Raw genomic sequence first — 23,496 nt, forward strand, 5'->3', positions numbered from 1 at the left:
CATTTTTCTGTATATGTCTGGTCACCTGTCTGTTCTCACATGCAAAATGTTCTCTAATTCGGTAATGTCTGAGCTCTGGTATAAGTAGTAAACTTGAATTTGTCCAAAAACTGTCTTCAGTGTTCCAAAGTTTTAACCAATGTTTTTCTCTTTCATATTGAGAATGCAGTGTAAATGCCAACCTCAATAAATAAAAGGACATTTATACAGATATGTGTTAGAAATAAAGTAGGGAAAGCTGTGGGTGTACTGAACAGATCCCAGGGAAATATGCCATTAATAAGCCTCTGATATGTCAGCTGTGGGTAACATCTCACTAGGCTACACAAGTTCTCAGAGGTCATTTAATACAGTTTTGCTTTATAAATCATGCTGTGCAAGTCAATCCAAACCTTGACTGCTCAGTCTTTGATGGATGCTGGTGGGCTTATTTGTCTCTAGCTTCTCTAAGATCATGAGGGGAATTATGTTCCTGTAAGTAAAGCTGGCAAATCACGGGAAATTTTCTTGTGCTAGATAATGTGCATTTGTCTTTTTTTTTGCAGTGATTGCTAATTACCCATAGTGGGTATGAATTCTGCTATCGACTTTAATTTTCAAACAACCTTTCTCTAAATGGTTTTAATCTTGAATACTATGGATTCCAGCCTACTGGCAGAATTTGGTGATGATCACCCCCAAGTTTTTCTTTTATATCATAGAAAACTCATTTATGCTTCCTCATTAACACCAACACTTTTTGGCTATTCTAAGTGACTTGTGATTCTGTAACATTTCTGGAGAAACTACAATTATGTAGCTTACAGTCAATCTCTGCTTGATATTGGCCCACATTTTACAGAGCTTGTAACTGATCCCTACACAGGGCAACCATAGAAAACAAGCTAAAAAGACATCCCTGAAGGCACATTTTGGTAAAAGAATAAACGTCTGTTAGTTGTTACAAGTGATTTGTACACTGTTGAGTAGCTTCATAGACAATTAGGAAGAATTAAGACCATGTGCTGTGTGATAGAGAGATAGGTAAACATGCTATATACAAACATATTCTATTAAAATAAATTAGATGCCAAATTCTTTTTAGTATTCAAAATAGTTTATATTAGGGCATTTCAGGACTTAAAACATACATGTTCTTTATATAAAAAAAAAGTTAGTAAGGCATTGGGTTATCACTGTTTCCCACTGTTAGTACAAATTCTTACTAAATAGCTTTGGGAACAAGACTCTGGATTTATGCTGGACAGATCGAGAAGTGGGAGAACGTGGTCTGCAGCAACAGTAATCAACAACAGACACTGAATGCATGGCCAAGTACACAAATTACTTTTTGACTTGAGCAATATTTATGATAGTTAAGCGAGGATCAGACCCAGTTGAGATCCCCTATTGTAGGCTCTTCTAAGCACCTTTGACCATTCCCTTTTCCTGAGTAAGACCCCTTTCACACTGGGGCGGTTTGCAGGCGGTATTGCGCTAAAAATACCGCCTGCAAACCGCCCCTAAACAGCCTCCCTCGGGCTTTCACACTGAAGCGGTGCGCAGGCAGGGCGGTGAAAAAAGTCCTGCAAACCGCTTTTTTGGAGCGGTGAAGGAGCGGTGTATTCACCGCTCCTTCACCGCTCCTGCCCATTGAAATCAATAGGACAGCGCGGCTATACCGCGGCAATACCGCGGCTATAGCCGCACTGTACGAGGGATTTTAACCCTTTTTTGGCCGCCAGCGGGGGTTAAAACCGCACCGCTAGCGGCCGAATACCGCTGCAAGAACGACGGTACAGCAGCGCTAAAAATAGCGCTGTTGTACCGCCGACGCCCCCACCACCCCAGTGTGAAAGGGGCCTTAGGGAAAACATTGTCGTTTTCATAGGCCCTGCTTCAGTGTGATTGAGGGCTGAGAGGTCAGTTCGCTAATAGATAAATACTGCAGGAGGCTTTGCATTAATTTAACTCATGTGGAACTTATAGCAGAACTGGTCAAGTCACTAAAAAATGTTTGTTAAATAATGCATTCATTTTTTTTTGCGGTATTTAATACCTAGTTTGACTAAGCCTCCAGCTGCAGCGGGAAGTGAAGCATTTAGCAGCGGTAATAATATGCTTAGGGCTACTGGTTGTTGGTGAGCATGCATCCACCAGTGTCCTAACAAATAGTGACTCATGCCCGCCCAGGTCATTCAGCTGCTAGCTGAGGATTCATTTTTTGTGAATGAGGAGGGGTACTATATACTCCATAGTTATTCATATGGAGGGGCGGTATCTGGGTTGGGTCCTCTTATTGTTAAAGGGTCTCCCAGATTCTGATAAACCTCCTTCCTGCAGGGCCGGGGTTGTGGGGAAGAGGCCCTTGTTCTCATCAACATGGGGACAAAATACATTGCCAAGGTACCCCCTTATGTTAAGGGCATGTAGCTTAGTATGGTTCAGGAAGAGGGGCACACACTTGTCCCCCCATTTAGATTTTCGGCCTGTATATCACAGCTTTTTATTTTTTATCATTTGGTCAGCAAAGTCTGTCAGAAAAGCAACGATGCAAAAGGGAAAAAAAAATTGGGGAGGGGCATAGAATGGTGACGACACTCGGAACCAGTGTGGAGCTGGAAACCCTTTAGTTGCCCGAGCGTCTTGTGTGTATGCAGTGGAGACATCAAATGGATTTTTATGCCTGTAATAGCCTGGTGTGCTGGAAGCACCAGGGAGATGTGCGTACCCTAATCATCTGTGTTTTAATAAAGGTGATTTTAAAAGGGTATAAGCACTATTAGTGTTTTTTCTTTGCATATATTACCTGAGTGGTATCAGCCATTTCTGGAAGTCTTATAAAGAGGAATTAGCAATGAGGAGTTGGATTGCGCTTTCCATAGCCCAGGTGTGGCTAAAAAACTTATGTTGACCATACTTCACGGTATAGGTCACATTTTAACAGTTGAGAATGTTCCAGGTGGGTGGAGCACTTTTGGTGGTGACACAACTTTTTGCTATACAAGCACAAGGAAGCTATCTGAGTGGATAAGAAGCACTTTTTGTGACTAGTGACCTGTGCATCTTATTATTATTATTTGCATGGACTGCACTTTGTTTGCCCTGTTTGATTTATTAATTATGCACTGGAATTGTATGTAAACTGGAGTATATATATTTTTTTGTGGATGTATTTGTTTTAAGAAAGCACCACGTTGAAACATTTTTTTATGTATATGAATTTATTATTCACATTTTGAATTTGTTATTATGTGCACATTGGCATTTAAAGCTTTGTAGCATGGCACAATTTATTTATTGGGAAAGCAAAAATGTGTGTTGGAATAGCAGCCATTGAAGTTGACACAGGAGTCACTTTACAGCCCTTATCTAGACGCCTTAGTTATAGTTTGGTAGGTTCCCTTGGCTACAACAAATTAATGCAAGGGTCACATGATCTTGTTTTACTTACAGTAGGGAATACAATGCACTTTACACCAGGATATCAATGTCACACTTCAGTATGAGCAAACGTGCATAATACAGACTAAACAAGTTCAACTTGAGATACAGTGATGAAATGTAGGACAACATTGGAATGAAAGTAAAATGGAAATTTACCCTTGGAGACATGACTATAACATAACTGTCTATTCATACATGTATCCAGAATTACCCTAGTGGCCTAGTTTTTTGTATGTTAAAATATTAATATGTGCTAAATGTCAGAAATGTTTCTGCAAATAACAAAAAACTGTTATGCAGAAATCCACGTTTCCTTCATATTTCTGCACATTTCAGCCAGGTAAAATATTATTTGTGAAAGCTCATGTGATTTCTATTGATTATCAGGGTGAGAAAGGTGGTCTCGGAATGCCAGGACGAATGGTGAGTTTTAGTTTCTGTATCATTTTGTGTGGCGGCTGTAAAATTGCAGATGTGCAAGGGAGAGCTGGCAAAATTTGTATTACATTCAATTTAAAGTTGTGTGGGCATGGTTGGATGGAAAGCTTAAATTAATATGTATTCTGAATGGTACAGTGGCCTAATGTATAGAAACTTGAGTAAAGCCCAAGTTTAATCAGCTACTTATATTCCTGGTGCATCAAAACAAAATGTGCACAAAGTACACAGTTCACTTTCTTTAGAGAGCAGCCTCTGCCTAAGTAGAAAATCTAATCTTCTGCCAGGTTACTGTAGAGAAGGATCCTTGTGATCTGTGTGGAAGCAGTGGTCTCTGTGAAGAGGTCCAAGGCACCCCCTGCTGAATCAGATCCACATCCACGACTTTCCAATCAGTGGGGAGCAAGAGCTTTCTGACTGCTATAAGTCTAACTTGGCAAGAGCATGTCTGACCTCTGCAGAGAAAAACATGCTGACAGAGAATGGACTTTTCTAAGAAGGTATTCACTGCTTTCTTATGAAAACAAAGTGTAAGTCTTTGAAGATCTTTTGTTCTGGTGCACCTGAAATGTATTTAGCTGATTTAATAAGAAAGTTGAAATGGGTTTTAGTTAAAAGAGTTATAGTTTTCAACAAACAACAGTCAATTCCTACCTCCCATGTCTTAAAGTCTAAGTACAGCCAAAATCAAAAACAGAAACATCAGCGCAAGGGACATAATATACAGTCAGTAGGATGTTGCAGCTGATTTTGTGAATGGCGGAGCTGGGCAGAAATGTTGGCATAGTTGGGCTCTCTTGATAAGAGCCTGTGACAACCCTTTAGCCCACGTTCACATCGGGCCGTTTTGACATGCGATTTGACATGTCAAATCACATATCAAATTGCCAGCTATTGCTGGCCATGGCACCGTCTGAACTGGTCGACGCCGACTTTGCGGCGCTGCACTGATTCCCAAAAGCAGTTCTTGTACTACTTTTGGTGACTTCAGGGGAGATTTGAATAGACATCTGTGCAAGATCCCGCACAGATGTCTGTCAAATCGCCCCCGAAGTCGGACTGCATTGCCGGTTTTAATGTGATCCTGGGCTAAGTTGTATTAACATCCATCGCACTGGAAGATACTACTAACAGCAGAGGCATCAGCACAAGGGACACATCCTACTAATTGTAAAGCCTGGTACACCCCATAAGTTTTTCCTGGGTTTGAAAGAAAAAAAAACCTGCCAGCTCCGGTCAGAGTCACTGTAATAACTATCCGACGTTAGTACAGTGATCTCCCCTGCTGAGCTGTTGTATTCTGACAGGGGGACGGGCCCTCTGCCAGAACACTCCAATCAGCACTCTCAGCCATTGGCTGAGAGTGCTGATTGGGAACAGGTCGGTTACTGCTTTTCCAGCATGCTCATATGAGAGTCCGGCTGCCATACACATGGGCCGAATGTCGGACGGTTTTTATTATACCGGCCAATGTTGCCCAGCATTCAGCCTGTGTGTACAGGGCTTAAGTTTGTAGGTTATGTCTTGTGCTGATTTTTCTGTTTTTGATTTTGACTGCACTTAGGCTTTAAGGCAAGATAGAAAACAGGGGCGTACATGCCCTTGGTTGCTTTGGACAACAACTCCACTTTTCCACTATTTCAAATTTTTTTATAACAACTCTTGAAATTGGAAAATGGAAATATTGCCTTTGATGGCATGGACATAAAACAACTGCCTTTATGTATACCAATACATATGGGGAAACCTGCCACAATGGTGTGAGCCCACAAATCACAGTATAAAGCTATTTAGTAATTAAAGTGCTTCATACAGTTGCTATTCGCAGTTAAATTCACTGTAGGAATTAGTAGAGGTTTACAATTATGTTACGGCCATATATGTGAATACTGTGTGGGCCAAGGGAGTCAATTCCCCCCTGCTCTTCTTGCCAGCCCTCCCCAGTAACACAATGCTTGCAGTTTTAAATGTTAGCTTGTTTTGGTATCCTCTGTTCACTGTGGCTTTTGGAATTTTCCTTTGAATTATTCCGCTTACATAACATATAATACACTCTTTTACCATAAAGCATCCTGAAAAAGCTGACATTTTTACATGATTTGGTAACTGGAAACGTAACGCTCATGTTTTATGTTAGGTGGTGGTTGGAGTTTGCTGTTTTCTTTAGCGGCATGTAATATGTGTCTTGTGTGCAGGATAACCCGCTGAACCGCATTAGGCTTAATTTACTGGTCCGAATCCTACCGTCACAATGAGGAAATTGAGACCCGTACCGAAATCCCTTCTCTTCCTTGGGAATGAGAGAAAACATGTTGACTTTTCTATAATACTGGTGTCATGAACTTTTGTAGTAAGCTGGAGATATAGACAGGCATTGGGGACCCCACTGCTAAAGAAAGCATATTTATTTCCTGCTAAACATGAGAAAACATGGACGAATGTGAAAGAAAATGTATTTTCTCCAGCCAGACTTTTGATCTATCTCTGGAAAATCAGATCTAGGTCCTGATTTTCGTGTCAGATAATTAAATCTGGCTTTTATTGCAACAAAATATTTGAGTGTTCCATATCTCTGCTGTACTGGGATATTTTATTTCTGAGAAGGCTGTTATTTTAAGTTTGTCATTTTAATTAATATGAACCCTTCTTGGCCAAAACCTAAGTATAACATTATTTTAGCCATTATAGGAACTGACATATTACCAACAGTAGCTTTAAGTGAAGTGATTCTGCAGTTTTTGGCTTGTTACAGGTCATCTGACTAATAGAATTAACATTTTGCTTTAGTAACAATAAGACAGTTGTTCTTGAAAGGCGATGAGAGGCAACAATGTACCTTTGTGACAGTTCTAATTCAAATATTGTTTTTTTTATTTTTAATTCAATTTAGCTTTCAATAAAATAATGATTTACGCATTTTACACATTTCCACATTTACAAAAAATAATTATTGTGAACTGTAAATGCATTTTGCCAAAAGAAACATGTGTTTTTACATCAAAGACAGATTATAAAGCAAACCACATAAGGCCTCATTCACACGGCTGTAACAATTTTACTGATTATACTACACGTGTGTTTTTCTAGTTCCTGCATAATGATCAGTAAAATACTCGTGTAGAGGTGCGTATGCACACATAATGAATATTTACTTTTCCCCTTTGTTTAAGCCTAATGTGCTTACAAATGCATATGCGTGTAAGCGCATAAAGTGCATGTTCTTAGATGCAGCTTTTTGGTTTTTCCGTTACAGATCTGAATGTAGTGTATTTTTACGCACCTGTCTTAAAGGCTTTATTAAAAACAATGCAGCTGTTTTCAGATCTGTAATTAAAAAACACTCCCCTGACTGTCCTATGAGGCTGCAGGACCCTTGACCTTCTGCCTGGACAGTACTGATTGGCCCTGTGCTGCTCACATGCACTCTCCCAAGAAAAAAAAAACTTGCCAAACTGAGCATGTGCAGCTTGCCCCAAGGCTCTGTACTACTGTATTAGGAGATGGATTGGGGACAGTGGAAGAAGGGGAGGATCAGAGAAGATAGGATCAAACAGCCTTTTTATACAATGCACAGGAGTAACCCCTTAGGTTCCACAAAGAGTATAGCAAGCATGCTTTACTGAATATACAGGCTGATTTTACTGTTATGGGTTTAGTAACACTTTAAGTTAAAATACATAGAGCTATAGCAGCACAGAATGTACATTTATGAAGTCATCCCTTTGCACATTCTGCTCTCTCCTCTTGCCTGTGTTTTTATTGCCAGCACATGTAAATGCTACTGATCTCTATTGTGCTGGCTTTCCATCTCCCAGTGTGAGTGCTGTTATTATTATTATTATTATTATTATTCAGGATTTATATAGCGCCAACAGTTTACGCAGCGCTTTACAATATAAAAGGGAGACAATACAGTTATAATATAATACAATACAATACAATAGGATTAAGAGGGCCCTGCTCAGAAGAGCTTACAATCTAATAGGGTGGGGTAGGTGGTACAAAAGGTTGTAACTGTGGGGAATGAGCTGGTGGAAGTGGTAGGAGATTAGTTGGAGACGTGATAGGCTTTCCTGAAGAGATGAGTTTTCAGGGATTGCCTGAAGGTAGCAAGAGTAGGGGCTAGCCGGATAGATGGAGGTAGCGAGTTCCAGAGGATGGGAGAGGCTCTGGAGAAATCCTGGAGACGAGCATGGGAGGAGGAGATGAGAGAGCTTGAAAGCAGGAGGTCTTGAGAGGAGCGGAGAGGACGATTTGGGTGATATTTGGAGACAAGATTAGTGATGTAGCTTGGGGCAGAGTTGTGAATGGCTTTGTATGTTGTGGTTAGAATTTTGAATTTAATTCGCTGGGTGATTGGGAGCCAGTGTAGGGATTGAAGTAGAGGGTTGGCAGACACTGAGCGGTTGGTAAGGTGGATAAGTCTGGCAGCAGCATTCATGATAGACTGAAGAGGGGATAGCCTATGGAGCGGTAGGCCAATGAGAAGGGAGTTGCAATAGTCAAGGCGAGAGATAACAAGGGAGTGAATGAGGAGCTTGGTGGTTTCATTTGTTAAAAAAGGGCGAATTTTAGAGATGTTACGGAGGTGAATTCTACAAACTTTTGACAATGATTGGATTTGAGGCTGAAATGACAAGTCGGAGTCTAGGATTACACCTAGTACCCTGGCGTGAGGGGAGGGACTGATGGTTGCATTGTTGATTTTGATGGAAAAGTCATGGAGGGGGGCACAGGCGGGGGGGAATATTAATAGCTCAGTTTTAGAGAGATTTAGTTTAAGGAAGTGGTGCGACATCCATGCTGATATGTCAGTTAGTAAGTTAGTAATGCGAGAGGAGACTGAAGGAGTGAGGTGAGGAGTAGACAGATAGATTTGGGTGTCATCAGCGTATAAGTGGTATTGGAAGCCGTGGGCAGTTATTAGGTGACCAAGGGAGGTGGTGTAGATAGAGAAGAGAAGGGGTCCAAGAACCGAGCCTTGGGGGACCCCCACAGAAAGGGGCAATGGAGAGGAGGAGACAGAGTTGTAGGTGACACTGAAGGAGCGCTGTGATAAATAGCCAGAGAACCAGGATAGAGCAGAATCTCGGAGGCCAAGGGAATGTAGTTTATTGAGAAGGAGCGGGTGGTCAACAGTATCAAAGGCCGCAGAGAGGTCAAGTAGTAGGAGTATGGAGTACTGGCTGTTGGTTTTAGCAGTTAGTAAATCGTTAGTGAGTTTTAGTAAGGTAGTTTCCGTGGAGTGCTGCGAGCGAAAGCCAGACTGTAAGGGGTCAAGAAGGTTATTTTCATTGAGGTAGGAGCTAAGACGGTTGTAGACTAAGCGTTCTAGAAGTTTAGAGGTGAATGGGAGTAATGAGATGGGTCTTAAGTTGTTCAGGTCGGTAGGGTCCAGTGAGGGCTTTTTAAGAATGGGAGTGATCTGTGCATGTTTTAGACAGTTGCTTGTATTTAAACTAGTTTTATTTAAAATACAATTAAATTTGAACTCTAGGCAGAAATAAAATACAGAAAATTATCATTAAAGAGGAAGTAAACCCTGATGGGTTTTACTTCCTCTTCTGTTCCCTGCAAAGTAAAAGCATAATGGGCTAGTATGGAGCTCCACTTTAATAGCCAGCTATGCATGACATTAAAATGCCAAACATTTTCACTACTATAATACTAAATAGCGCATGTGGTATTTTAGTAACGTTTTTTAGTGAATTGAAATAAAAAAATTGGAAAACGCTATGAGCCTTTTTTACCGCAGGTGTTAAAGCCGTGGATAACATTTAATGAATTGAGCCTTATATCTCATTCTCCATATTGCTGTAGCCCAGCACCTAGCTACAAATATTTCATTAAAATTTTACCCCAAAAAGATAAAACTTTTAATCCAAAAAGGAAAAACCTGTTGCTTTAACTACTATGCCAACTATATGATGCTGTGTTTATTGCCTGCCAAATTGCATGTATTTTTTAGGGCAGATTTGGTACAATCTTTTGGAAATTAGTTGAAACTATAGCAAATAAGCTGTATGTGCTGTAGCACATGTGTGGTCTGATTTGTCCCAGATTTTGTTTGACACTGGTGTCAACTATACATTTAAATAAGGAGTTGAATAAATCTTGTTTATCTGATTGGACAGGGGTTTAAAAACAATTATTTCATTGGGCTTACATGTTCCAGAACTGGTACAATCAGATAACACATAATTAGCCATGTATTTTTGGTTAAGTGTGACTGACGTTACTCTGATAATTATAGAATTCTAGTACAAATCATCATGCTTATTCTACAATTAGAAGTCGGTTTGGTTATTACCTAATTGTGTGCACGCTTATATTATTTGCAGCATTTCATTTCCAGAGCTCTTAGCTGTAGGAAAATTTCCACTAGACAAAAAAAAAGAAAAGAAAATCCACGGTTTTACTCTTGTATGTCCATTTTCAAGCTGAACCACATTTAGGAAGGTTTAAATGTAGGTTATGGAAAAACTTTAATCAAAAGTCATTATTCCGAGAACATAATCAAGCATGCCAAGACGGTGAAAAAAATAAAGGGACTTTAAATATGCCTGACCAGGGATATAAACATAACAAAAAGCAATACATATACATTAAAGCAAGGCATTGCTTTTTGGTAAGGCATATTTAAAGTCCCTTTATTTTTTTCCCCAACTTGGGTTGCTCCATTTCAAGTTGGGGATGCTGGCATTTTCATGGCCCGTTTGGCATGTATTGGCCCAGCAGCTGAACCACTTTGTATTAATTTATGTTTTAAAGTCATTGCAGCTCATCTGTATTTGGCACAATGATAATTGAACAAATAATTGGGTTGAAAACCATGGGATATGAGAAGCATCGTCCTTATATTTGCTTTTTTGTTCCATTGCATTTTTCTGCCACCTTGGCTGGAGGACACACTGTCCTATCCTATTATGATAGACATAAGTGACCTCAAAAATGGGACAAAATTGTAGTGATTTCTAGATCAGAATAGGGCCAGTGTAGCGCAGCACAAAGGATAGTGCAGCCTTTTTAACCAAAAGGTTACCCTTACCCTAGTGAGTGTTGGGACTAAATAGATTTTAATTAAGTGTTTAAGTGGTAAATTGACTCAGTTATCCAAAAAGAGATATAATACATTAATGTATCATTATTGAGTTTGGTGTGGCATGTGTGATGCTTCATAGTAAGTCACCATTCTGTATGCGCTCAATGAGTTGTCAACTGAAATGACCCATAGAAATCCATTACTTCCTGTTCTTATACTTTTGCCACCTGTGTTATTGCTTAACACACTAGTACTAGCATCACATGATTTTGGCTGTGTTTGCTGGCCTGTCAATTAAAGTTAATTAGCATTCATAGTTCAGCTAATCCTGTCACCTGCATTAAATCAGCTTTGGTTGAAATAAACATTTTTTTTTAAACAAAGAATGGGCCAATCCTTCTCATTTGTGTCTAAGTAATGAACACTAAGAATAAGTCACATGATATGATGCCAGAAGGCCAGTGACTAGGTCACATCTGTAACACACATTGCAATGTGTGTGTGTGAGGAACATGTGCAATTCCACTGAACGGTACTGGTTAAGAGCCAAGCTTAATGAGTGATTGCAATGCAATTACCAATTTCGAATACAATGGCGTATGATGTGACCCTGCACATCATTTTTTTATTCAATACAATTAGACTTTTAAAAAAAAAAAAAACAATTATATAAATGGATTAAAGTATATGTGAAGGATTTTTTTTTGTTTTGTTTTTTAGCTTTGGGTGGAGTGGGGAAGGGTTAGATTCTCTGCCAAGTTTTTATTGCTGTCTCTCCCCAATAGGGAGATTCATCCTTGCTATTTGTTCTAGAGACTGTTGTAGCTGAAACAGAAAGTGAGATGACATCCAAAGTTTAAGCGATGCCACCGAAGCAAGAGGTGGGGGTAAGTCTTCCAATTGGGCTACCCATTCAAAATGGAACCCAGACGGCAAAAAATAACTTGACATGGTTTTTATCCCTTTCTTACTCACAAAAAAAGGGTTTGGCTACTTGTACATTTTAAATACTTTTTTTTTATCTGCCTGGAGTTTAGCATAAAAGTGTACCTGTGCACTTGTTAAATATTCTTAACAAACAGTCAAAGAGCCACCACTGACTTCTCTAGCTGGTTGTACTATGCAGAAATTCATTCTCAAAGTTCCCCAAAGAGCATAACAAATATTCTAAAATCAGGTTAGAGACAGTTTCAAACACATATTTGGTGGAGGCAAGACACCTATGGTAGAGGATTCCATACTGCTGATCACTATTGTTCTCATATGAACTTTAATTTTTTGTATATTGCTTTAAAGGACACCATATACACTTTATATGTGGTATGAAAACCATATTATCTCATGTCAACACTGTTAACCAGTATTGTCCACATATGATTTTTATTATGTACTTCATTGTTTGAATGACTACCTGTACCCTATATAGGTTTTAATACTATATGTGATATAATTTCTATTTTTTTTGCGCTGTATTTTCTCTATATTTATCATAGGGTGTTTGTATTTTGATACACTGATTGCACACTGCTTTTCAATGACCAATTTAGCACTAACACACACCTTTTTGGAGTCAGTTTCAAACAGTTCAGCTAAATTCACACCTGAGAATTTTGTAGCTTGAAGCTCATAGCTCCAAAATGCTCAGTATGCTAAACCCCATGCTTACCCCATTGACTCTGTGCACAGTTGTGTGTTCAGGCATCTGTAGCTGAACACTTGAAGCTCCAAAAGTTACATGAGCTAATTGTGAAGCAGAATAGGGCATTTTTGGCTCTATTGAAGTCAATAGTAGTGCACATTTTTCAGGTGCTCCCATAATAAAAGTCTGTGGGGCTAAAAACACACAATCCCGCCCCAGCACAGCACTTCACACCTAATAAAGGAGCAAATACGCACAAAAGAGCCTCAACATTGTGAATATGAATAGTGGCATAGAAACACCGGTTGTTTGTTTACAGAAGGCTAGCAGGTAACCAAAATTCTGGTGCAAAAGAAAGTGATATAAAAAAAAATAAGATATCTGTTGTAAATATGAAGAAAAATGTGTACACAGTGCCTACAGCTACAGAGATAAATGAGGGCTTGTTTTAGGCTGGGTTCACACTAGAGCACGGTGCAGCTCACAGTAGGGGTCCGGTGCATCTCCATTCACTGGTTCAGGTCCAATTTCAGCCCCAATTTTTGGCTGAATTCAGACCGAAAATGAACCAAAAGACGCACAGGACTCCTGTGCGTGTTGCACAGGAGCCACTCTAGAGATATGTGAACCTGCTCCATAGAGAGGTGGTCACAATCTCCTGCTATGCAATTTGGATGCAGAGAAATCCACATCCAATTCACAATAGTGTGAACCCAGCCTTAAAGTGCTTCTGCTGCTTGTTCAGAATATACACGTAAATACTTTGGTGTGCATAGGTTCACATTAAGACCAATAAGACCAATATGTCTGACCACAGAATAACTTTTGCAGTCACCTCTGGTTGATGATTCTTGTCCTAGCTGATTACTAATGTTTTCCTGAAATAAGGTTGGCACCAGTTGTGTTGTGGTTGGAGTAGGTACACATATTCAGTGATCATCTCATACTTATAGCCAGCTTAAGCCCTATAAATACATGTATGTATCAGTTTTAATTCCCAAAATGATGTAATCATAAGCCCACCCTGGCCAACATATGCTCATCTATACCACTTCCCCCCACCCTACATTGAATGACCAATTACCAGGCCCAAACACTGTCCATCATGAGAGGGTGAATCATCAATCATGCAAAAGAGCTCCAAGACAGAGCTTATACAGGGTTTGCTGTCCCCAATGAATAAATGGCACGGGGTGCATGGCGTAGTTGAGTTTAAGTAGGCCTGGGCTATAAAGAGACTCTGTCATTTACCATAAGCAAAGTGTCATTTTAACCCTCAGTTGTGCAAATGTTGCATGTTTTAAAGAAAGCACTAATATTTCCTCTATCCCTTTTAATCTTACGTTCTCTCTTTTTTCCCTTCCTTCCCTTTTTAATTTTCCTGATCTTGCCCTGTTATATGTGCCTGCGGATGATGTAAATGATCCAGGGATTAAAGGGTCAGCTTGGAGAGAAGGTGAGTCAGCTCCTCCTTTCCCCCAAAATACCCTCTAACCACAAGTTTAGCCATCTGGAAACTGTTTACTTGAAACAAAAACAACAAAATGACTCCTCTTTCGTCCCTGCTTCCCCACTCCCATTTCTTTGATAAAAGAGCCTGCTTTACTTAATAACTGCCATCCTAAACATGTTATTATTTAGGATTAATTGCAGCACAAAAGGTTTGGTGCCACCAGACAGTCTTGGTCTTTGCAGCCACATGGCCTGGCTATTGCCTGCTGAAATGATTTGCTCATAAACACCCACACAAGTGATGAAAACTTTATACTAACCAGAAATCCTCACCACAAGTGCAGTTTGTATAGCCAGTCTTGTAAACCATTGACGAAGCACACTGCAGCGCAGATTGACTGGTTATTAAGGCAGACAGCTCAATACGCTCACAACGCTCAAGAAATAAGACAACCCCATCTGTGATGCACAACCTGTCTGCTTGTATTGCACCTCCATGTACATTTTCTGACAATACAATCGATATACATATATCATTTAAAATGGAACTATAGGCAAAAAAAAATACATATACACTATCTTGTCAAAAGTATTGGGACGCCTGCCTTTACATGAACTTTAATGGCATCCCAGCCTTAGTCTGTAGGGTTCAATATTCAGTTGGCCCACCCTTTGCAGCTATAACAGCTTCAGCTCTTCTGAGAAGGCTGTCTACAAGGTTTAGGAGTGTGTCTTTGGGAATGTTTGACCATTCTTCTAGAAGAGCATTTGTGAGGCACTGATGTTGGACAAGAAGGCCTGGTTTGCAGTCTCCATTGTAATTCATCCCAAAGGTGTTCTATCGGGTTGAGGTCAGGACTCTGTGCAGGTCAGTCAAGTTCCACCACCCCAAACTCGCTCATCCATATCTTTATGGACCTTGCTTTGTGGACTGGTCCAAATCATTTGGTGGAGGGGGGATTATGGTGTGGGGTTGTTTTTCAGGTGTTGGGCTTGGCCCCTTAGTTCCAGTGAAGGGAACTCTTAAGGCGCCAGCACACCAAGATATTTTGGACAATTTCATGATTCCAACTTTGTGGGAACAGTTTGGGGTTAGCCCCTTCCTGTTCCTTGCACAAGGCAAGATCCATAAAGACATGGATGAGCGAGTTTGGGGTGGAAAAACTTGACTGGCCTGCACAGTCCTGACCTCAACCCGATAGAACACCTTTGGGTGAATTAGAGCGGAGACTGCGAGCCAGGCCTTCTCATCCACATCAGTGCCTGACATCACAAATGCGCTTCTGGAAGAATGGTCAAACATTCCCATAGACACACTCCTAAACCTTGTGGACAGCCTTCCCAGAAGAGTTGAAGCTGTTATAGCTGCAAAGGGAGGGCCAACTCATTATTGAACCCTACGGACTAAGACTGGGATGCTATTAAAGTTCATGTGCGTGTAAAGGCAGGTATCCCAATATTTTTGGTAATATAGTGTATGATGCAATTGGTCACTAGCATTGACATAGCAGGTTTTGTTTTTCTGAATTCCACCCATATTATTATTTTGCCTGTAGATCCTTTATTCTTTCCACTTCTATTATCAGATCAAACTGTCCTGTTTCAGTTACAGGAGTTGGAACAAACCACTTAACACTGACAAGGGTACATCAGTCAGCGTTTATACATAGGGCTGAGACTTTTTTCCTTTATTAAAAAAAAAAAAAACCTGTTGATGGAACTGCTTTAAAAGGTTGTAATATTTGGTATCCAATGTAAAGTCAGTTTAAAACGACATGTCCATCTAAGCCTACCCTGTCCCGTGGGGTGACAACAGTGTTGTGTGATTTCACTGCAAAAGCAATAGCAATGTCACCCTCTTACAGGAAACAAAACAATAACAGATCTACTTGGAGAATCAACAGGTGAACTATAAATCAAAAACTGATGTGTTAATGCAAGTGGCAGACTGTATAATATGTCATTTTTTCATTTTGCCCATAGTTGTACTTTAACTTTGAAAGGTAAACCAAAAGAGCTAAGAAATTGCATTTGCAACGTTCTGATCTTTTGGGCTGGCTATAAAGCAGGCAGATCTCTCACTGATGATGATGATACAGCACAAGAAATTTGCCTGTGGAAAGCTCATTTGACAAACCACCAATTCTATTGTAGTTATTCTCTCTAGCTGTCTCATCATTTTACCGCATGACTGTGATGGATGGATCATTTCCCTTTTAAAGGAAATGCTGAATCAGAGAATTACAGTTTGTTGCTAAAGACTGCTAACATAACACTATAAACACATTTACATGCCCCCAGAGCGTCCAGTTATCGAAAGTCATGCTGTAATCTATTGCATATTTTGATTAAATTGGTCCATTGGACCAGTAACCTCTACTGATTTTTTAAGTCTTTGATGTAGTTGACTAGGCACTATATACTATATAAACTGAAATATCCTTCAAATTATGAAGCTGATAAAAAATATATATTTGCAAAATATGAAAACAAAGCAAAATAATGGTGCCCAAGGCTTGATTTGTTGGGTTCTCTCTAGTTACCAAATGATTATTATAATGTCCGAAAAATGGTTTATTTGTTTTGATCTATAGCAGTACAGCAGCATGAATATGTACACAGCTACGATTCAGATATGTAAATCTGTAAACACTTAAAGATGTTAAAATTGATGTATATTAACTACTTATTTATCATCTAGTCTTGTGCTAGTTGTTGTTGTGGTTAAAATTGTAGCTGATCTTTTAACAATTTTTTTTTTTTATATATAGGCAATATTCTGTATAAATAATTAAATGATAACAACAGAGAACCTCAGAATGCACAAGTTAGGGCAAACAAAACCTCCAAGGTTATGGCAATACACCTGTTATACTGAATGTATTGGTGACACAGGCTGCATCCAAGTAGGGCTATGACAGGCAACATCAGTTACATTTTCTGTGTTACAGACAGTGCTTGGCTGAGACTGTGAAAAAGGCTTCTGGTAAGAGGAGTACTCCAAACCAACAGTGGTGACTGGTATGGCAGTAGTTCTGCCAATAGATAGGTATTGTGATCTACAAGACCCCCTGTATATGCTAAACACTGCTGTACAAGGATCACAGTCAAGGGAAAATGTACCCACGTCTCAACTTTCTGAGATGCAAAAGAAAAGTAAAAGAGGGACACTCATTAGTGCAAAGTATGTAGGCAAAAGACACAACCCCTTCAATGCCCTTAGTTACTCTGACCATGAAGAATTCAAATTCACAAAATGATTGCCTAAATCCACAAGTGCTTTTTATCACCACATTTTTTCCATTTTACCAGCTTTTCCAAATAAGAAATACAAGATTTAAGAGGTTAGATTAAAACTTGAAAAATTGAAGTAAAACTATTTTGATATTTAAAATACATCTTTTTTTTTAGAGCTATACATCAGACCAAAAAGAGGGACAACTGAGGAGGAAAGAGGGACAGAGGGATTTGGTTTCAAAGGAGGGACGGTCTCTTGAAATGAGAGACATATAAGAATTAAGAACATATCTATCAGAAAATCAGATAAAACACTTTTTAACCACTTCCTGCCCGGCCTGAAGCAGAATGACGGCCAGGTGGTGGTTCAGTTATCCTGACTGGGTGTCATATGACGTCCAACAGGATAACATGCCAGCGCACCAGCATGTGTGCGCGCAGCATGGCGATCAGTGGTGCTTTTTGTCACTCTGACACACTGCATCTCCGATTGTAGTAAGGAGCCTCTGGCGGAGGCTCCTTGCTCCTTACTATGTGATCAGCTGTGACCAATCACAGCTGATCACAGCGTGAACCAGGAAGTGCTGGCAAATGGCTTTCCTCGGTTTGTGCTGACAGGGAGAGCTGATCGGCGACTCTTTTATCATTGCCCATTAGTTCTGCCTATCAGTGCCCATCAGTGCTGCATATTAGTGCTGCCTATCAGTGCCCATCAATTCTACATATCAGTGCCTCCTCATCAGTGCCAACTCGTCAGTTCCCATCAGTGCTGCCTCATCAGTGCCCGTCAGTGAAGAAGAAAACACATTTTTATAACAGAAACAAAGAAAAACTTTTTTTTTTCAAAAATGTCAGTATTTTTTAGTTTGTTTAGCAAAAACTAAAAACCTCAGTGATGATCAAATACCACCAAAAGAAAGCTCTATTTGTGGGAAGAAAATGATATAAATTTAATTTGGGTACATTGTTACATGACCGTGCAATTGTCATTCAAAGTGTGACAGCGCTGAAAGCTGAAAATTGTCCTGGGCAGGAAGGGGGGAAAGTGCCTGGTATTGAAGTGATTAAGCAAGTAATCATTATTGTTTGAACTTCTAAATAGACCAACATAGCTGTGTTTTTTATGTTCTCATGAAGACAGTGACTAGGTACAAATGTCTAAATTACACTGGACATCTTTAATCTTGACCAAGCACTCAGGTCCTTTAAAATATGTCTCCAGAGTGCTAAGAAACATAAGCTGTGCAAATCCAGATTCTTATAGTTGTAGACTTTACTTATTATATCAATTATAGCAATTATTTGCAAGTGCTTTCATTTCTAGGTATTGGAATGCCTTTAACCCAACTGTTCAGGCTGTCACATGTTTTTAATTCCTTGAATTTGTTACTTCCTGACCTATAATAAGGAAACCCTGATAACCTGTGTCTGGTTTTGGAGAGGACCATCTTACACCTCTTGCAACATCGCTGCATTACTGCACTAAAGGATGGCTTAAGAGGGATTTTGTGAAGATATATCCCTAGGTCCTGTTAAGCCATTAGGTTTTTGTTTCACCAGAAGGCAAGCAAATCACTTACAATACCAGATTATGCTTAAATCACTTAAATGTGTTTATTTAGGAAGGACAGAGCACGCTTCCACTAATATGCTTGCACAGGCACACAATGTATGAAGCTATTATAAAAAAAAAGAAGAAATATTTTGTATGTCAGTTCAATAAATACTATTAACATCACTGATGCGTGACATGCTTTGCAGTGATAGGCTGTATTCTTTAACCCAAGAAATACCTGCCTTTAGGCTGTATTTACATTTAAATGTCCACACTGATGCCTCAGTGGATTATCATGGTATTGTGACAGAGCTATAGTCATTTTATCCCTCTAGATATGATGCACAACTCAATGAAATCATTCTGACTTCCTGGAAAGAAATGTTATTACAGAAAAAACCTCAGGAACAAGGCCCAGTTCACCCTCTTACTGGCATTGATGAATGTTGTTGAACACTAACATGTTTTGACACATGTAGAAAATGAGAAGCAGCCTACAAACGTATAAATGTTTTTTATTTGATTGAAAGGTTCTGGTTTAGAGTGGTTTCATGCCTGTAGCTGACAAAACTTCTTCAGTCAGACATAGGCAGGTATATTATTTAGGAACGAAAAAAACAGCAGTATGGTAGGACCATGGCCATTCTGCTGCTTTAAAAATACCCCCCCCCCCCACATTTATAAAACACAGCTGGACAAATGTGCACTGAACTCCGCTTGCTTTGGGACTTTGAAGCTGACAGAGTGCAATAAAATTAATGGAAGATGTAAAAAAAAAAAAATCCGGAGGGAGAGCAATGTCGTGTGACCTGTTAAAATCCCTTGACCAGTTCTCCCCCATACGCAGAGGGAACTCCATGAAGTTCTGCAGCTCAGTACCATGGCCTGCATTTATGAAAGGGCTACGAAATGTAGTCCATAGTATTGAGTAATACTGCAGAGTATAACAAACAGCAAATATCAATATCCGCTTCCTGTTATAAATTGGTTCTATAGTCACCTTTCCTTCACTCCAGACACTCCATTGATTTGTGGGAAAGAAGAAAATATCCAGTACTTCTAAGTATGGGAAAATGTGTGACTCACTCCTCTTCCTCTCATGTCACAGCACCAGTTAAATAAACTATATACATGGGGGTGAGGAGTGAATCTTTAGCTCTATTTGTAAGCTTCAACTGCCTTAATTGGCATTTTTTATGTATTTAATTATTTACTATATATCCACGTATGTGGTCACTCTTGTAGTGAATACAATGAACGTGCATAAAAACAATTAAATAGTGAGCAAAAAAAATAATAAATGATATCAAGTTTTCTCTGGGACGGCAGAGGACAAACTCCTCCAGAGATGAGAATACACAAATTCCCGGCACTGTCCTTCCTTAAATATGTAATACTTGTAGCGCCCTATGGTTTAGTCAGGAAGCTCCTTATCAAATTCCTTGTCAGGGGTAGCTACCATAGTTAATTTGTTAGAGATCCATTGATTTCTCCCTAAGTTTGGCCTTGTTGTACTTTTCTCTTCTACCACTAGGTGGCCGGGCACTTGGTGGTACTAGATATGAGAAGGACAACTCAAGGTCAGGTTATGGGTATACGGGGTATCTCAGCCAATGGGCAGGGGTTTTCTTGAATCCCTTGGCCTGCTGGGAGAGCCTATATATTCGGGTCAGGTGATCTGTGTTCTGTGCCTCCCAGACTGCCCTCTGGGTGGACGTGTGTCATCTGCCCCAGGCTGCTAAGCCAGAGATTGGGCCTATCCCGGGGGTATCTAGCTGCCAGGCTGTGTGAGGGCCTATCCAGAAGTAAGAGGGCAGCGCAGGGTTGGGACTGCGGCTTGCAGTCCAACCAAAAGTGACGGTTCTGCCAGCCGTAGAACCTGTCGTGGTTGGAGCTAGAAGGGAAGCTGTCACCACTAAAGTACCAACCACCTTTACCAGGGACCACAGTGAGTAACTGAAGCAAGTACCAGAGCAGTATTCCCACCGAACGGGCACGGTGGAGAATCGGGAAACTTCAGGCGGTGATCAAGTCAGGGATCCAACCAGCGGAGGTGACGGTTGCAGAGCAGCCATACGTGTCAAGCCAGGGACCGAGCCGGTCAGTGGGGGTGAAGCTTGAAAGGTATCCGAAGTGCCAAGCTAGGGACCCAGCAGGGAAGCATGGGTGACGCTTGAGGGAGATACCACCGCAAAAGCCTTGAGGAGCTCATGGGATTCAGAGTTAGTGAATCAGAGGGTCTGGTGAGAGACCAGGAGCTCAAGGGGCTGAAGAACTACAAGTAGAAGTTGTAGTAAAGCTGAGAGAACTGTTACGTTTGAATTAGGAACTGTTAAGTATTGTAGCCATAGGGGACTGCAAACCTGCATGTGCAGAAGTGGCATCTTGCTGGGGTCTTTCCCTGTACGGCTGTCCTCCTATTGAATCCTCGGAGTCTGCCTATTGAAACTGGAACTACTTAAGGGTGTCCTGGCCCCAACCCGATTTCCCCTGCAAAATATAAAAGGACTGTTAAAGTAATAAAACCTTTTTTGCATCTAAAGTGTTTGGCGCCCAATGACTTTTACCACCTTTGCACCCACTATGCCTCACAACCCACTACATATTAAAGGATGTCAGCGGTCTGTGGCCTCAAAGGTTCTCATTAGACTGGAAGAGGTGGGAGATTCTGCTACATACTTATACAACTATAAAAGTACTATAAATATACTGTATACTATAATAATATAATATATAAATTAACTATATGTGTATATAGAGTCCAATCCAAGTTCAAATTAATGCAGTTCTTAAAATAAAGTGCAAACGTGTAGATACTTTCCACTGTGCAGGAACCACAGTGCTGTGCTTCCCACCTGTGTTCCCTCACTCACCTACAATTGTTGACTCTAAACATTAAGTCACTCACTATGCACTTTTAAGAGAATATCCTGATCTTGAGCTTTATATTCCTCAATCCTCCTCCGCTCTTCTGGTATAGTGGCAGGGTTCAATGATGGATATCCATTTCATAAATGTCGGACCCGAATGCTGTTTCCCCCAGCCGGATGTGACGTCAAGGGAAGTCCCCACCTAACATATTTTGCCCCTCCCACAGGGCATCTTTAGAAGCAAATATCAGTATCTACTCTATGTTATAAATTGAATATATAGTCACCATTCCTTCACTCCCGAGACTCCGTTGATTTGTGGGAAAGAAGAAAATATCCAGTACTTCTAAGTATGGAAGAATGTGTGACTCACTCCTCTTCCTCCCATGTAACAACACCAGTTAAATAAACTAGAGTATACAGTATATATGGGGGTAAGGAGTGAATCTTTAGCCCTATTTGTAAGCTCCAACTGCATTAATAGGCATTTTTCTGCATTTGTCTAGAATTTAGCTTCAGGTTAATAAAAAAATATATCTGTATGTGTGTGTATACAAATATATGTATATATTTATTTAACCACTTCCATACTGCCGAATGTCATATGGCTTCCTGGGCTTTCACTGGTGATATCTACAGCTGCAGGCATCATCCAGATATCGTTTTTTTCAGCCGGCGATTCCCTACACCATTAGAACAATCATAGAGGCTGTTCGGCTTGATAGTTCTTACCGGCGACGATAGGGGACATTCCCCCGCTGCCCTCCGGTGCTTCTCCAGGCTCCCGTGCAATTGGGGACCCTGAGAAGGAATCCGCCGGGCAACAGAAGGAAGCCATACAGAAAACCGAGGGACAGATGGTCTCTGGCAATCTCTATGACTCTCGGAGGCCCGGGTGTGATGTTATGACGTCACGTCCAGGCCACTGGAACTAAACAAAGCCTGGGACTCGGCTGGAAAGCATCAGATCGTTCTTTTCTTTTTTGATTTGATGCTTTCCAGCCTGGAGGAGAGATGTGGGGTCTAAAAGACCTAAGGACCTGTCTCGCACTATTCCTATTACAAGGGATGTTTACATTCCTTGTAATAGGTATAAAAGTGATCAAAAATAAATAAATTTAGGGAAAGTGTAAAAAAAAAAAATTAAATAAAACAAACAATAAAAAAAGATAAACAATTAAAGCGCTCCCGTCCCCGTGAGCTTGCACGCAGAACGCATATGTAGGTCACGCCCGCATATGTAAACAACATTCAAACGACACATGTGAGGTATCACCGCGAACATTAAAGCAAGAGCAATAATTCTAGCACTAGACCTCCTCTGTAACTCTAAACATGCAACCTGTAAAAAACTTTAAAGCACCGTCTATAGATATTTATAAGTACCGAAGTTTGGCGCCATACCATGACTGTGCGCAATTTTAAAGCATTTTAAAGCATGACATGTGAGGTATCTGTTTATTCGGCGTAACATTATCTGTCACATTATACACAAAAACTGGGCTAACTTTACCGTTTTTTTTCTTTTATTCATGAAAATGTTTTTTTCCCAAAAAAACGCGTTTGAAAAATTACTGCGCAAATACCGTGTGACATAAAAAGTTGCAATGACCGCCATTTTATTCCCTAGTGTGTCTGCTAATATATATATATATATATATATATATATATATATATATATATAATGTTTGAGGGTTCTGAGAAATTTTCTAGCAAAAAATTATGATTTTTACATGTAGGAGAGGAGTGCTGGAATTTGTGGTTAATAGGTGCACTTTGTAAACAGTTTTTTCATAATAATAATAGCATGAGCAGTATCTGTCTATACTAGATTTCT

General features: G+C 40.1%; 1 protein-coding gene across 1 annotated transcript in view; it reads left to right on the plus strand.

Annotated features, from left to right (window-relative positions):
- The window catches only part of COL13A1 (collagen type XIII alpha 1 chain), a 250,216-nt gene that overhangs the window by 16,367 nt on the left and 210,353 nt on the right, over window positions 1-23,496 (plus strand). The window contains exons 2-3 of the mRNA XM_073596695.1: window positions 3,814-3,849; window positions 13,975-14,001. Coding sequence (XP_073452796.1) covers window positions 3,835-3,849; window positions 13,975-14,001 — 42 coding nt within the window. The 5' untranslated portion in view covers window positions 3,814-3,834. The remainder of the gene's footprint in view (window positions 1-3,813; window positions 3,850-13,974; window positions 14,002-23,496) is intronic.

The sequence above is a fragment of the Aquarana catesbeiana genome, linkage group LG08 (genome assembly GCF_042186555.1).
Source record: "Aquarana catesbeiana isolate 2022-GZ linkage group LG08, ASM4218655v1, whole genome shotgun sequence".
NCBI classification, from domain to species: domain Eukaryota; kingdom Metazoa; phylum Chordata; class Amphibia; order Anura; family Ranidae; genus Aquarana; species Aquarana catesbeiana.